This window comes from Camellia sinensis, chromosome 4 (assembly GCF_055761805.1).
Source record: "Camellia sinensis isolate YWXY chromosome 4, ASM5576180v1, whole genome shotgun sequence".
NCBI lineage: Eukaryota > Viridiplantae > Streptophyta > Magnoliopsida > Ericales > Theaceae > Camellia > Camellia sinensis.
Window position 1 is genome coordinate 177,241,923 of NC_138964.1, and position 17,658 is coordinate 177,259,580.

Here is a 17,658-nt window from a genome sequence, read left to right on the forward strand (position 1 = left end):
GTGAATAGTAAAGTTGGGAGAAAATTGAAAAGCTTGTATTTAATCGTGGAAATGATGGTTCATACCTAGTTTTGTTGATGTTGAAAGCAAAATTTCAAGGATGAGAGTGAGAAAGTTGAGAGAAACTGAAAAGCTTGTATTTAATGGTGGAAATGATGGTTTATATCTAGTGTTGTCGATGCTGAAGGCAAAATGCAGAAAATTAAGAAGGAAGAAGAAGAAAACTTTAAGAATCACTCCTAAAAACCTTAGGGATATCACCTAGGGTTTGATAGCACCACACAATCCATAGAAGAGCTTCAAAAACTTCATGAAATTATCCAAAAATGTCCTCTCTTGAATTAATGGCATTACATTGCTTTTATACAAACTTAAAAAGACTTCCCAGTTCCTGCACCAATTAACTAGGATTTTTAAATATGAAACTAGACTTACCTTCTAAAACCGAGAAATTATTTAGTAATCCCGGAACACCACGTGGCCATACTCCAAGCCAATCACTACTTAGCCCCCATGTTGTTCCCCCATCCCCAATATAAGTCGTGAGCCCCTCTTCCTCTCTACCAATCAAAACCTTATGGAACACCACGTATCCATACTCTGAGAATACTGAATAATCACCCTCTAAAACCTTACATAACCCATATTACTATTCATGTGTGACCTCTACAGCCCATGTCAAGAAATTCTACAATGATCAAAATACTCGAGCTATAATCATATAGAAAACTAATCAAATTAATGCATAGCCTAAATAATCATAATATAAGACTCTACTAAGCCTTAAATTTTAGTTATACATGTTTCCAATTATCCCCAATTGAGTTCACCTTGAAAGCAACACATGTCCAAACTTAGCTGCTGCTTAATTTTTTTTCCCCCTTGCTCCTCACATATCTGCATTAGGTACTTCAAGATAGTTACTCCCAACCTACTTTTCCCCCTCCAAAACTCCGCAAATTGAATTCTTACAATTTGCTTAATAGAAGTAACTTATGGTACTGCTATACTGTTAGATAAACTGCCAGTTGACATATCAGCAGCCATTAGGCCAATTCAATCTGTGCCACATCAAGGTATCACCATGGTCTACCACATGCATGTAAGAAGATATTTTATAACAGTACATGCATCAGATTGCATGTCTCAATGGTCATTCAAAACTTGTGTAGCTTAAGTAACATCCAAAGGCAAGGTATCCCAAGAAGATTGTGAGCTTTAAGATACGATAAAAGAGGCATTTAAAAATTAAATACAAACAGGAAAAACTGGAAACTTGAAATAGAACAATGTAGGCACATTAAAATTATCAATCACATACTTGCATTACATAGTACAAATCCATAGCAGCCTAGAAAAAGATAAAAGAAACAAGGAAACCATAGTTAATTATAAATTGCATCAAGGTATAAATAAAGCTACAAGCATGAAATGAGGAACATATTTCCAACCATATCATGATCACATTCAACACAGGGAAAGCATAAACACAATGAACAAAAAATTAGAGCATCTATCATAACAAACGTTCAATAAAGGCAACCTACTTGTAAATTTTTGTCCATGTCACAAATTTAGTCTACCTTGGCCACCTCAGTTGCAGCCATTGACTCATCCAAGCCAGAGCGAGCAACAAGCCTCTCGACTGGAACTTTACTCACATCACGACGTACTCCAATATCAGAGATAAAACGGCTAAGACAATACAACCCACAGCCCACAGCAGCCAAACCAGGAACACTGCTTGTCAGGAAGCGAAGTGGTGAAGAAACAATAGCACTAGTTGCAGCTAGAAAGGATGCCGCTTGTCCACTCCGACCAACAGAAATGGTAGTGAAGACAAGTAAACCAGTCTTACAGTATATTGCAAAGTCCTCACAATTATTCTTAAAGATGTTATAGCCACCAAAACCATTCTTCAGTAGGTATTCAGCACGGTGGAGGACATCCTCTGGTGGGTCAGAAGCAGCAAGGGTGCAAGTCCCTCCTCGAGCTTTGGCAAGAAAGAAAACTGGTGAGACAGCATACTGAAAGAGGTAGAGTTCGCCACCACAAAGAAAACATTCAAGGCAAGAAGATATGACACCATCAAGCCTTGATTGATCACCGCATTGTGGACATGGAGTGCCCGAAGGATTCGAGGAAGATGAGCTGAAAATTATGCGGTCCAACACCATTCCTGTGCCTATCTCATGGCCACCCCCCCGAGTGAAGTGGATCACCTTTCCATCACCAGCATATATACCTGGTGTTTGATGGCAGACAGGTTAGAAAAACAAAGGCATGAATTTCAGCAGAGGGTTAATAAATTAAGTTAAAAGTTCATGAAATTCTCAACATACTCAAGAAGAGAACATTTTAAAAAGCATAAATAAAATAACAATGTAGTGCATTTCAAAATAAAGACAATAGAATACCTACGCCCAAATCAAAATGCTAACTTTATTTTCTACAACAAATCATATTTATCAATGAAAATTAGAAAAAGAGTTCATGGGAACATTTTTAGGCTCCACTTGGTAGGAGAAATGGAAAATAAAGAGGATAACTAATACAAGAGAGCCAAAAAGGTACTCTAGGAAAAGGATGTCAACTTTCCTCCATGTGTTTGGTTGAACAAGAAAAAGTAATAAAGGCAAATGGTGTGCCAAAGAAGTGAAAACAAAAGTTTCCTTCTTCAGTACCTCGTTTTATCTACTTCTGGCCAAGTGAAATTTTGGGCTTAAGAGTGATTTACTTTCATTCTCTCTCTTTCCTTCGAGTTCCATCTACCTAAAAAGGAAAATTTCCCCTTTGCCTCCCTTTCCCAACCCCATTAGTCTTCCCTCAAACACTTCCCAACACGTGTTGGACACATGTCCAAACGTGTTCATCGTTTAGACACACATGAAACACGTTAAAAGTTTGAACAAAATAACATAAAGAATACAATGATAAAAAAACAAATGTAGATTTATACCTATTAATCCATCCTTCTTTAAATTTTAGGAACTAGTGTTATGCTACATTTTTTTAACAAAATATTTATATATATATATATATGACATATAATAAATATATAAAACTATACATTTTGTGTGTCCCCCACTTGTCCTACATATTTTGAAATTTGTCGAGTCACATGTTTGTATCCATGCTTCTTGGATGTGAGGTGTGTGTGTGTGTGTGTGTGACTGAGTGTGCTGAATATCCTTAGTGATGACTGAAATTTAATTGACTCAACTACATTAAATGATGCCCCTTTTGCATGTCATTATAATTTAAAAGTTATATTTCAAGCTAATCTGAAGTCACCAAGTCAATTGTTGTTAATTCATCAGATTTCCTCCTCAAAATTCCCTCTAGACCTTGTAAAGTCTTCAACCTAAACAATATTTTTTTAACAATACAAAAACTGGGAATCATTTTATTTTATATTTTTTGGTAGGAGGGAAAGAAACAACAACAAAGCAAGAAAAAAAACCAAATCTTTTAGACCTTGAATGCACAACTATAGTAATAGGCTTGTTTGGTGCAGCTTCTTGCAAGCTAAATGCTTATAATCAGAAGCAAAAACTAAAAGTACCCCTTTTAGGTCTACTCTGCTATTTTCTTGGAAAAGAAGTTACTATGTATAAAAAAAGTTCTTTTTTTCTCAGCGAAAATATGTTATTGATCTCCTAAAAAAGAAAAACAGGTATGTTAGGATGTAGAACAGTCACTACTCCTATTGAGGCCAACCATTGGCTTAAAGGCGAAGATGGTGATCCAATAAACAGGGAGCGGTATCAGAGGTTGGTAGGAAAGCTTATGTATTTGTCTCACAAACATCCTGCTATGGCTTATGCAGTGAGTGTTGTAAGTCAATTCATGAAAAATCTCACAAAACTCAACCAGAGACAGTTTTCCAAATTTTGAGAACCTCGATTCAACTCCAGGAAAAGGGCTATTATTTTCTAACCAAGGACAGTTGAAGGTCAAAGCCTTTACTAATGCAGATTGGGCAAGGTCTATAGATGATAAACTTCAACCTCTAGCTATTGAACAATTTGTACCTTTGTTAGAGGGAACCTTGTTACTTGGAGAAGCAAGAAGGAAGTTGTTGTTGTTCAATCTAGTGCCAAAGTTGAATACAGAGCTATAGCACAGGAGATCTGTGAACTTTTGTGACTTCAAATTCTATTGAAAGACTTGTGCTTGACGTGTGATAGTCCTACAAAACTATATCATGACCATAAAACTGCTATCAACATTGCTCATAATCCTATTCAACAAGACAAGACCAAACATGTTACAAATGATCATCTTTTCACTAAGGAAAAAATTGGATAAAGGTTTGATTTGTACACCGTTAGTGAAATCTGAAAATCAACTTGCAGATGTTCTTACGAAAAGTCTTGCTAGTAGCTTTTTTCATTCTCTTACATTTAAGTTGGGTGTGAGAGGCATATATGCACCAAATTGAGGGGGTGCGTTGTTGATGTTATTTCTAGAATAAGGGTATTTTTCAGACTATTTCACGCAAATACATGGGTCTATCAATTGGTAGGATTATTCTCAAATCCCTATTTTGTACTACGCTTTCTCTTTCTCTTTCTCTTTCTCTGTCTTTGCTTCGTCTCCTTTCCACTTCTAACTCTATCAATTGTGACTATTAGGCCTTGAGGTTCAAAAGTGTGCTATTAGTTAGTTGTTTCAATGATTTTGCAACGTAAATTTTTTTGCTCAAAGGTACAAAATCTTACAATTGCTTTGTCTTTCATTTACCTTCTAGATCGTAAATGCCAATTTAACTGAAAAAGTACACATCTAATATTTTTTTGTGTCCAATTTTATTGAATGGCTTGTTTTGCCAATTTTTTCAAAATCTCGTGAAACTGCTAGTTGAACAATAGTTTTAAGTAATTAGTGTTATTATGAGTCTTTCAGATGACATTGTATTTTTTTCCTTTTAGGACTTGAGTGACTTCAATGATAGAATTTAAGCTCTATTAGACATCTATGTTGGGTAGAAAGAGTTTTACAAGGCTTCTTCAAGTTATTAAAGTTCTCTTAAGCTTATAAATAGGTTATATTGTTGTAAACAAATTCAGTCTCCATATTAATACAATTCAAAAATTAAGTGATAGAATTTGTGCCCTCTCTCGTCTTCTTATTAATATATTTTGTGCTTTCTTCTTGGCTTCTTAGGTACTCTCTTCTCCTCTCTACATTTCTCTCTTGTTGTCTCTCTCTTTTTTATCTCCCTCTCTCCTCTTTACTATTCATGTCTTTCTATTCTCTCGTATCTCCTCTATCACATCTCTATTCTTTTTCTTGTATCTTCTCCTTGCTTGTCTTTGACTTTCTTGAGATCTCTTTCTCTCTCCTATTTATGTTCTTCTCCTATATTATTCTCCTTGTTCTCCTATGTTCTGTCTTCTGTATTTCATCTCTATCTCATAACTGTTTTAAAAACAATACAGATCATCAAATTATTTTGCCGTGTGTTCAAAAATATTACTCATGAGAACCATGCTACATCGCATCATCCCTAAGGATGAGTGTAACTCATTTAAGATAGTTCAAACTTGTGCCACAAGACCAACAACAAATGCACCAACAAGAACAAATATGGTTTGCGTAACATGTACATGAGGAACAGTGAACAAAACAAGAAGTTGGTTTAGAAGATGAAATATGACATGATGACTGATGATGTGGAAAAATAGAATTCAAGGAATATTACCTCCGACTAGTTGGAATATAATACTCTGTCAAGCCAAGTAAAGCAATAAATAATTTAAAAACAATAAACTATATCTACAAACATACGGCTAAAAATTATAATAACTATAAAAAACCAAAGCATGTTTACCAGAAAACACTAGCACAAAAACCAATATTAAGAATCATTTATAATTTTAAGGGATTATTACGCTTAAGCCAATAAATAAAAAATTTAAAACAATTAACTCCATTAGATGAACAAGTTTCTTTTTAAAGTCAATTATGGAAACTTTTTTATCGATATATCAAAAAAAAAAATATAGGTAAAAAGTCATTTGTATCCAACCCATCCCTTCACTCACCACCGTTGTATCCCTCACACCGTAGGCTCTCCCTCCTCCATGACCATTGCCACCTATGAGAATATAATCGTATATAGGCATGATTGTGTACATGTTAGGGATGATTGTGTATATATATATTAGGCATGATTGTGTGCGTGATTCTGTATTTCCTTTTTGGTTTAGGGGTTAGGGTTATATAAACTACGGTCTAGATGTAATTGATACAAGTTGAATATATAGAAAACTTACATGATATCAAAGCCAAGTTGAGAAACCCTAGCGCCGTCGATCTCTCTCCTCTCAGACCTGGTTGTTGATCGAAGCTCTATGCTTCATCTATCATCAGTCGTGAGTCTTCTCCTTGGCTCCATTTGGTTCACGACCTCTCTCTTTCCCTCAGACTTGGTTGTCGGTCGAATTGCGTTGTCGATCATCGTGGTTCGTCCTGTCTGTTGGCCTCTGACTTGATCGCAAGGGTTTTTCGTCTCTCTCTCTCTCTGTGTTCATATATTTCTCTCTCAGTCTCTCTCTCTCTCTGTGTTCATTTATTTGTGTTCAGTCTCTCTCTGTTTATTACTCTTTGGCCTATTAATTCTCTCTTTAATCTATCCCTGCTCTATTATAATGACGGGCACCAAAATTCAAGCCATCAGATGTAAACTTACTGATGCCAATTATGTTTATTGGGCTAGTGTTATAAAGAATTTTCTTCTTAGTCACAAAAAATGAGGTTATGTTTCTGGTTATGTTCCTCGTCCATTGGACCCGAAACAAGAAGGATATCTGACTTCCTATGACATTTGGGATTGTGATAAAGCCCAAGTTCTGACCTGGTTTCTGTGGATGACCGTATTGGAATCATGTTTTCCAAATACAGTACTGCTAAGGACGTGTGGGACTATCTATTAGGTGTGTATCATCAGTCCAACTTTGCCAAACGGTATGAGTTAGAAACAGCTATTCAAAGTGCTCGTCAGCGGGATCAATCTATTTAGGACTTCTACATTGAGATGACAAGTCTCTAGGATCAGTTGGCTCTCATGGAACCATCTAGCCTCAAGGACCTAGACGCTTATGTTGAGTTTCAAGAGCAAGGTCGTTTAGTGCAGTTCTTAACGGCTCTCACCCCTCAGTATGAGACTATCCGTGGTGGCATCCTCCATTGGTCTCCTCTCCCCTCTATGGATGCTATTGTTCATGAGCTCCTCTCTGAGAAAACCCGTCTTAAGACGGTCAGTTAGACTCTGTCTCCATCTATCTTTTTGGCTTCTACTCAACCTCCTCTGTTGTCGAACCCACTACCTCATCAACTGTAGGGCAATGCGAAGCCCAAGAAGGGGCCACTAGCCTCTGATAAGTGTGCTTTTTGCCATCAGAAGGACCATTGGAAATACAACTGTCCCAAGAAGGGACGTTATTCTGCTCAATCTTCTCAGCCGCCTCAGACACAGTTTCGATCTCTTGCTGCTTATACTGCATCTGCTCCAGCTTTTGATCCTGACTTGGCTTCCTTGCGTGCCAGATGGCTCAGCTTCAGCATCTCCTATCCACCTCCCAGCCATCCTCATCTGCCTCTGTTCTCACCTCTCTTCAGTCAGGTTTGTTTGGGTCCTCTTCAGGTATCTCCTCTTCTGTCTAGCTTTTTGACTCTGATGCCTCTCATTATATGACTCCTCACCTTTCCTTACTTCAAAACTATCTCCCCCCCTCCCTCTCTTATTACTGTTAATACTGCTAATAGGTCTAGTATGCCTGTTCTATCTGTTGGATCTGTCTTACCCTCTGCCATGTCTGTTGTTACTATTCCCTCTGTTCTTTATATTCCTCAGCTATTTGTCGGTTTATTATCTATCAGTCAACTTGATACTTCTGGTTTTGATGTTATCTTTTCCTCTTCTGTCTGTTGTGTGCAGGATCGAGTGTCTAAGAAGCAGATTGGGACCGGTCATAGAATTGGAGATCTCTATGTGGTAGAAAGCTTGCATCTCCCTCTATCCACCTCTCCAGTTGTTTTTTCCTCATTTCAATTAGATTCCCAGTCGAGTTAGTTTTACTTATGGCACTCTTGCCTATGTCATTTGTCTGTTGACCGCTTACGATCTTTAGCTCAGTCGTGATTATTGGGTAAAGTTTCTCCTAGTCAAATTGATGAATGTCGAGAGTGTAAACTTGTCAAAATGTCAGCTTTACCTTTTAATAAAAGTACTTCAGCTTCTGTTTCTCCATTTTCTCTTGTGCATATTGATGTCTGGGGACACTCACCTGTTCTCACTAAAGGGGGTTCCTCATACTATGTGCCTTTTTTGATGATTGCACCCATTATACTTGGGTTTATCTTATGACTCATAAATTTGACTTCTACCAAATATATCATACATTTCAGTCTATGATCACTACATAGTTTGGGGCTACCATTAAATTGTTACGATCTGACTTGGGTGGGGAATATTTTAAAACTGAGTTCTGTGAGTATTTGGCCAACTTGGATACAATTCACCAAACTTCTTGTACTGATACACCTGTCCAAAATGATCGAGCCGAGTATAAACACCATCACCTCCTTGAGACAGCTAGGTCTCTTCTTCTCTCTGCCTCAGTTCCAACTTCGTTTTGGAGAGAGGCAATTCTTACTGCTGCTTTTCTTCTTAACCGCATGCCTACTCCCCTTCTTTCTAATCGGTCTCCTTATGAGGCTCTGTTCTCTCAACTTCACAATTACTCCATCCTTCGTGGGTTTGGATCTGCTTGTTTTGTCCTTCTTCCCCATAAAGATCGAACCAAACTTAGTGCCCGGTCTGTCCTATGTGTCTTTTTAGGTTATAGTCTTACTCAGAAAGGCTATCGATGTTATAACCCTATTTCCCGTCGTCTTTACATCTCCCGTCATGTTTCTTCTCTCGAACGTCTATCTTACTTTCAGCTTCCTCCTATCACTGCTCCAGTTTCCAAAGAGGATTTGGTTCACATTGATCCATTTCCTTCTGAAGTTTCTCTTGTTGAACACATTTCTTCTGTTCCCCATGACCTTCCTCCATTTTCTCCTCCTTCTGCCCAACCTCCTCCTCCTCCTCCTCCTCCTCCTCCTCTGTTGTTAGTTTATTCTCGTCACCAGGCTCTCCCTCCACCAATTGTCTCTACTTCTACTGCTAATCCTCCTGCTTCTGATGACTCTGATCCTGTTACACACCAATATCCTACTTGAGTCATCCTCTAAACTGGTTGGGTTGATCTAATATATGTTTTTCTGCATCCTATCGTACTTTTTTATGTACTATTCATTCTTTTTCAGAACCTCAGTCTTACAAGAAGGCTTGTCAGGATCCCCATTGGATTCAAGCTATGGAGGATGAATTGTCTATTTTACAGAACACTAGTACTTGCGAGTTGGTTCCTTTGCCTGCTGGTAAGAACCTGGTTGGTTGCAAATGGGTCTACAAAGTCAAGACTCACTCTGATGGTTCTCTTGAGCGCTACAAAGCTCGCTTGGTTGCCAAAGGTTTCTCACAAGAGTATGGTATTGATTACGAGGAGACCTTTGCCCCTGTGGCCAAGATGACTACTGTTCGTACTTTAATCTCTGTTGCTGCTGTTCGTTATCGGCCTCTTTATTAGATGGATGTTAAGAATACTTTTCTTAATGGCCATCTCACTGAGGAGGTTTACATGCATCCTCCCCCTGGTCTTTCTTATTCCTCTGGACTTGTTTGTCGCCTTCGACGTGCTCTATATGGTTTGAAGCAATCTCCTCATGCTTGGTATGATCGCTTTCAGACAACTGTTACTAAGCTTGGGTTTCATCCATGTGACCAAGACTTTACCATTTTCTCCTCCACACCACCACTGTTTTTGTTGCCTTATTACTATATGTGGATGATATGATCATTACTGGTTCTGACACTTCTGCTATCTCTGAGGTCAAGTAGCATCTCTTCCGCACTTTCAAAATGAAAGATCTGGGACCCTTGCGATATTTTCTTGGTATTGAGGTAGCTTCTTCTCCCAAAGGTTACTTTCTGTCTCAGGCCAAGTATGCCAATGAAGTTATTCACTATGCCAGTCTTACTGACACTAAGAGTTCTTATACCCCCATTAAGCTTAGTGTGAAGCTTAATACTGATGGTGTCCCACTGGATGATCTTACTTTGTATTGCGAGCTTATGGGCTGCTTAGTCTATCTGACCGTTACTCGTCCTGATTTTGCCTATGTTGTTCATGTGGTTAGCCAATTCGTTTCTACTCCTTGCTCTCCGCATTGGGCTTCTTTGGTTCGGATTCTTCGCTATCTCCGCGATACTATCTTTCAAGGCTTCTTGTTGTATTCTACTTCTTCCTCGGAGTTGGTGGCTTATGCTGATACTGATCGGGCTGGTGATGTTACTGATCATAAGTCCACTTCTGGTTGCTGTCTATTTCTTGGTGATTCCTTGATTTTTTGGAAAAGCAATAAACAAACTGTTGTTGCCCGTTCTACTATCAAAGCTGAGTACCGTGCTATAGCTCATACTACTGCTGAGGTTGTCTGGCTTCATTGTCTCCTCTCTGCCTTGGGCGTTCCTCAGTTCTCTCCGACCTCTCTCTACTGTGACAACCGTAGTGCTATTCAAATTGCCCATAACACTATTTTCCATAAACAAACAAAGCACATTGAGATTGATTGTCACTTCGTCTATCAACACTTCCAATATGGCTCTATCTTGCTTCCTTTTGTCTCTTCGGCTCTACAACTTGCTAACTTCTTCACTAAGACTAGCACCACTGCTCGTTTTCGGTTTCTTCTTGACAAACTCTCTGTATTTTCGGCTAAAACCCCTTGAGTTTGAGCGGGGGTGAGAGAATATAATCATATATAGGCATGATTGTGTACATATTAGGGATGATTGTGTATATATATATATTAGGCATGATTGTGTGTGTGATTCTGTATTTCCTTTTTGATTTAGACGTTAGGGTTATATAAACTACAGTCTTGATGTAATTGATACAAGTTGAATATACAGAAAACTTACACCCTCCTCCTTCTTATCCCATTGCAGCACCTTCCACCTCCCTCACTCGCCACAATCCACTCCCTCTCGCAATTTCTCTCCTCTCCCCCTAGCCCACTCCGCCTCCTGCCCCCTTCCCCCTCGCTCACACATCATCTTGTCTACTAATCACTGCACTCCAAATTTGAATTTGATAAATAATATGGAGGCCACCTCTTTGTTTTAAGGCATTCAAATAAACTTTTTCCTATTGTATATTATATATATACACACATGAATGCATTTGTATCCAATGAAAGGAGTGAACAATTAAACCTTCAACACTTTATATATCATACAGGGTCCAGTCCACTAGAGGCACACAATGTTAGATTCCGTCAATGAATCATCCATCAACCCAAACTCAATGAATAATTATGTGACCAGCAGCTATCACACCCCAAACACATGCCTGACAACCGGAGAAGGGATGCAGAAGCGATGGTCACAGGGAATGAGGGTTAGGATAAGTGAAGGAATGTAATGGCCATGGGTAAAAATGGTTTTTTACTTATGTTTTTGACTTATCAATAAATAAGTTTCTACACAGACTTTAAAAGAAATGCCCTCATTTAAAGGAGTTAACTGTCATAAATTTATCATTTATTGTTAAAATCCACCTACTCTCCACCTACTTCACCCACTTAAACCTACTCCACTAAACCTAACCCACTACACCACTACCACCTCACCTACTCCACTAAACCTAACCCACTACACCACTACCACCTCCACTTCACCTACTCCTTACCTACTACACACTCACCCTCTTCTATATATAGGAATCATGAATCATTGTAATATACATCAATCAATACACAACAATCAATAATACATCGATTTTAACATGGTATCAGAGCAAGGTTAAGACCTTAGTATTTCTTGCTTCACCGGCGGGCGGCAACCTCGCCTTGGCCGCCCGCCGGACCTCAACCTAGTCCACTAGAATTTTCTACACATACCTTCACTCTTCTTCACCACCCCGCCAGACAAACCCAAATTGCCCAAATTTCTTCTTCAGAATTCTTCAACACCACTTCACCAACCCAGCATACCAAGTCCATCAAACAAACACACCCAGCTTACAATGACATCAGAGCGGGGCAACTAAGGACACAGCAAAAAAAAAAAAAAAAAAAAAAAAAAAAAGATTGAACAATACATCAGTATATCAGAGCTTTGCAATCATCGAGGAGCACCGCCATTCGCACGCTGCCCACTGTCGCAGCTCCGCCTGTTGCCGGCTCTACTCCGCCATTGGCGTTTCACTTCGTCCAGCGTCAATTTATCAGAGTTCCTGACATACCCGAGCTCGATCTTGCTTCCTCAGTCGCCGGACCTCTCATCTCTCAACCGAGCTCTCATTTCATCTCCTTCCTTGGACACCATAGCTAGTTTCCGAGCCTTAGCTACGTCGTCTCTGCTAAACGACCCATCTTCACTTCTCTCCGCTTCAATCGCCAAACCCTTTTCAACCATCAACTTTGCATTCAAACCCTGATCGATTATCAATGGAAGAACCACCATCGAGTGTCCAAATTGCAGTGTTTCAATCACCGATCCCCAACCTGCGTGAAACCGAGACCCTCCGATTGATGGGTGTTCCAGAATCTCTTTTTTTGTTTTTCCCAACGAGTTTCCATATGGGTTTGGCTCGGATTTGAGTTCTCCGGTGGAGTCCGTGGTGAGCTCTACCGTGACTGAGAGCAACGAACCAACATTCGGAGATCTGGAATGCGTTGGGACTCTGGATCTGAGATCTGCTATGGATGGAATGGTGTTTGTTTGTTCTGTTCCTGACAACAACTGCATTTTCACACCTGCTTTCCAGAGGAAACGAATTTCCGAGAGAAATCTGATCAGCAGAAGCGTGTTGTTGGCCAACATCCATGTGGGTATGAGTCAACAATTCAGAATACAAAGGACAGCTCTTTTTTCTTCCACCACATGATCCCTTTCTTTTCTTTTCTTTATTCTCCACCCACACAACACAACCCTCCACTCTCACTCTCTCTTTTTTGCTTTCCATTACGTTATTATTTATTTCTTTATTTTTCTCTCTCTCGCCCTTTTCTCTCCATCAGCCCACTTTAATATATCCATCATATTTTATTAAATCAACATCCACACAATTTGTTTTTGTTTAACAATTTAAATATCTCCAACAAAAAAAAAAAAAAAAAAAAAAAAAAGATTGAGAGCTTTCTCTCTCTCCTCAAGGACAGCCACCACTATATCTACTTTTCAACTCATCATCCACCTTTATTTTGCCACATCCATCTTCCCCACATCATTTCCTTTTGCTGGGCGTTACCCCAACTTTATTTTGACACATAGTTTTTCCATTAAAAAAAAAAAAAAACAAAAACAAAAAAAAAAAACAAAAACAAAACAATTTATAAATTTGCACAACACCCATATTTTATTCATCTCAGGGATCAACCTCGATCACAATTTTACACAAAAAAAAAAAAAAACAACCAAACACAAACAAACAACCACATCCACAGGCGGGATTTTTCTTCTCTACTCTGCCGCCGGTCTCTTCTTTTTGCCTCCGTCCTGGGCGGTCCTTGACGGTGCTGCCTCTGTGTTTCCCGCGCCGCCAAGCACGTTCACTCCCTCCTGCTCCTCCACTGCAGCATATGGCGGACCTCCAAATCGGAACATCACGGTGGCCTTCCGCTTCAGCTCCTTGTTTTCCGTCTTTAGCACACTTATCTCTGCTCGCGCATCCTTATACATGCGCTGGAGCAGAGCCAGTTGGGCGTTTAACTGCTGCACCTCATTTGTCCTACTCTGAAGCCGGTGCGACAAGTTTGTGACCGCCGTCATGGTCTCCACACATGACTTCAAAGTATACTGATTGGCTTCAATATCCGTTTGCACTGCCATTTTTTGCTCCACCGACCGCATAGGAAAGTTCAACGGAGCAAACCCTGGGGCGCTTGGTTGAGGTTCACTGGCCCCCGCACCCGTTATCTCTCTTGTTGACTCGTTAAGGTCTGGAAAGAGAGTGAGCAGACCACGGGAAGACGAAGCCATTTTCTGGACAACAGAGTGTCTCTCTCAGGAATCTCTCTCAGAAAACAGAGTGTTACAGAGTATCTCTCTCAGAAATCTCTCTCAGAAAACGAAGAGTTTTTCAGAGTTTTTCTAGCAGGTTTTTTGTCTCTGCTTCCAAGCCTCAGCCTCAGCCTCCGCTTCAGTTTATAAAGACCCTGACGAAGAGGTAGACACGCGCATCATGCGCCGCTCGGCGCTCGCCGACAACTTGGGCGCGCCTTTTGATGGCACGTCTTTTGATGGCACGTCTTTTTATGGATTGGGCACGCCTTTTGATGGCACGTCTTTTTATGGATTGGGCACGCCTTTTGATGGCACGCCTTTTGAAAGATTGGGCACACCTTTTGAGGGTACGACTTTTTAAGGGTCCGACAAGACTCTGTAAACTGTCCCGACACTGATTCCGGTTAGCTCCTTCAGGGGTCCGACAAGACTCTGTAAACTGTCCCGACATTGATTCCGGTTAGCTCCTTCAAGGGTCCGACAAGACTCAGTAAACTGTCCCGACATTGATTCCGGTTAGTTTCTACAAGGGTCCAGCAAGACTCCGTAAACTGTCACAACAACTGTCACAACAGTGTCTGCTACAACGGTCCGACATGACCCCATAAACTGTCTGCTACATCGGTCTGACACCGCCATCCAGTGTCCTCTACACCGTTATGACACCACCATACAGTGTCCTCTACATGGTTATGACACCCTCATACAGTGTCCTCTACAACGTTATGACACCACCATCCAGTGTCTTCACCAATGGTCTGACACGACCATACAGTGTCTCTTATCCTCTTTTATTTTTATGTATTTTCTTGTTTTGTTACTCTCTCCAAACTCAAGTTGGTTAGTTCCTATCCCCCTTGAGTTTGCGGGGGGCTGTTAAAATCCACCTACTCTCCACCTACTTCACCCACTTAAACCTACTCCACTAAACCTAACCCACTACACCACTACCACCTCACCTACTCCACTAAATCTAACCCACTACACCACTACCACCTCCACTTCACCTACTCCTTACCTACTACACACTCACCCTCTTCTATATATAGGAATCATGAATCATTGTAATATACATCAATCAATACACAACAATCAATAATACATCGATTTTAACATGTGGGTGAAGTAGGTGATAGGTTTTAACATTTATTGACTAAAATATAATAATCCCTAATTTAAATCAGTTACGGCTTGTTCCCAAGTCCTGCTTGCAAGTCTCAACACCACCTAATACTATCAGCTAGGAAATAAGAGTGGAGTATAATGGTAAAGAGTATCACCTTACTCCAATCAAGATTCAAATCACTTTCAGGAAATTGGAAGGCCAAACAAAATAATAATCGTAAAAAATAAAAATCCCAAGAAGACAGAGTAAAAAGAAGAGTTCTAAACTGTCAAACAGTTGGTCTTTGAGAATGCCTTAGTAGGATCGCTGCAATGGTCCAAAGAGAATGTACAAATACTGTGTATATATATATGTGAGTGTGTATATCTTAAAAAAAAAAAGAAAACAACTTCTATTGTTACATTTTTTTTTTTGGTTGACTTATTATGAATATTGTTGTTGTTGTTGTTGTCTCTATAGAGAACTCAAGTTAAGACAACCTATTAGCATCGTACCTACCAGAAACATCATGGGTGTTACAAGAGATCTTGCTCACAATCTCTCAATATAACAATTTTAATCAACTATGCCTTCATACTCAAATCACCCTCTTCAAATTCCAAAGAATATTCATCAAGACTGGTTCCTCATTGTAAAACCATAAAATTACCTAAAAGCAACACTTTACAAAACCACATCTATGACAGATTACAAAAAGGAAATAGGAAAAAATATATTTTAAAAAAAAGCATTAATTAAACAAAATCTCAAAATAAACATAACCATTAATTTAGCATTCATTGAAAGGAATCCTCGCCTTGTTTTATTTGGCTTAGGGAGAGCAGTCTCTTTTTCTTTCATTTCTGTTGTAGATTTTTCAGGAGAGTTGTACACCCCTATTGGTATATAATGGGTATAGGGGTTCCTCTTTTATACTTTGTGAGTACAGAGCTTGCGCCCTAGCTTTCGGTATCGTTTTAATGATATTTTGCTTACTTATCTCACACACACACACACACACACACACACACACAAAAATTCAGAGCAAAGAGCTAGTGAAAAGGTCTGACAATGCAACATAAAGCATAGCGCAGTGGCATGAGAAGGGGGGATCTCATTTGGAGTTAGAGATTTTCTCATAGCAGCATTCAGTAGCACCAGAAGTGGAACACAAACTACCATATATTGTGAGCCATATAGTAATGGGATTAAATTGGTCCATTTCCAACAGATTTCTTGTAGAATTAAGTGATGAATAGGTAAGCCAATACAACTAGTTAAGACATGCTAATGATAAAATCAATTTCCAACAGAAAAGTGGGCAACAAAATTTCATTCATAGTCTTTCAACCAATCAAAGACTTCCGTCAAACAATCTGACAAGTCTCAAAGTTTAGAAACAAGCAAATGTACGATTACACAACCATTGTCTACCCAAAAATAAGTTTTTTTTTTGGGGGGTGTGTATTTAGAGAACACATTGATGATAGCAAAATGCATCTATTTGATTGTGATCTAAGACAACTGCATTTCAGAATTTCATGCCCCATATCTCAAAAGAATTAAAGATAAGGGAAAATGTTTTACAAACAGAATTTCAATACAAAGCAAACAATTTACAAATCGACTGAAATTCAATTAAAAGAAAGTGTAGTGGATCAATAAAAACACAACCATAACAGAGAAAATGGGGCTCAAAATTCGTACAATCACTCAAAGATTAAGAAAAAATCGATTTTTTTTTTTAAGTACAACAATTAAGCATAAGCTACTTGATCTGAAATTTCATTTGTTGTTGGAGTAACAATTAAGCAACCCATAATTGAATTTATTGTACAACAGAAGTAAGTGATCTGAAATTCCATGCTGAGACGAAAAAGCAACATAAAAACAAAGAGCGAGAGAGAGAGAGAGAGTTAGAAGAAACGAACCGTGATGAGAGTAGAGGTAGGCATTCCTCCAGGAGTAGATGTGATCGCCTGGATTCAGTGTCTCCTTGCTCACCTTGTTCGACAGTATTCCCATCATTTCCTTGCTCATCTTGTTCGACCACATCTCCTCTTCTCTCTCTTACCCCAGAATCCAAGTGGCCAGGCAGTTTCATTCACTTTATTCCTTTCCTCTCCCGTACAATTTGGTAGCTCTTAACAGCGAAGTTTCATTTTGGTTACACTGTTCAAATTTTAATCTCAATTTATTTTTCTTTTATTTTTTGAACAGCGAGAAAGTGAAAAAGAAAAAGTATAAAATATCTTTAAAGTTTTTTTTTTTTAATTAGGATTATTTTTTTATTTTTTTTACAAATAAATTTAAAAATAAAAAAATAATAATTTAAAAAAATAAAAAAACTTAAAAAATATATTTTATTTTTGTTAAATAATAATTTAAAATTTTATAAAATATAAAAAATATATTTTATTTTTGTTTT

At 38.8% G+C, this 17,658-nt stretch overlaps 1 protein-coding gene across 1 annotated transcript; it reads right to left on the reverse strand.

Moving 5' to 3' along the window:
- Positions 1-1,276: 1,276 nt before the first annotated feature.
- Positions 1,277-17,408, reverse strand: LOC114291140 (protein LEAD-SENSITIVE 1). Its single transcript, XM_028235191.2, has 2 exons — positions 17,162-17,408; positions 1,277-2,245 (listed from the first exon to the last, which is right to left on the reverse strand). Exons 1-2 carry the CDS (start codon positions 17,283-17,285, stop codon positions 1,575-1,577), a joined length of 795 nt encoding a protein of 264 aa, XP_028090992.2. The 5' UTR covers positions 17,286-17,408; the 3' UTR covers positions 1,277-1,574.
- Positions 17,409-17,658: the final 250 nt, after the last annotated feature.

Excerpts from the sequence above, each read along its gene's own strand:
- LOC114291140 (XM_028235191.2), bottom strand. The coding sequence starts at position 17,285 with ATGTGGTCGAACAAGATGAGCAAGGAAATGATGGGAATACTGTCGAAC. Across the intron at positions 2,246-17,161 it reads CTACCTCTACTCTCATCACG|GTATATATGCTGGTGATGGA; the intron begins GTTCGTTTCTTC and ends ATCAAACACCAG.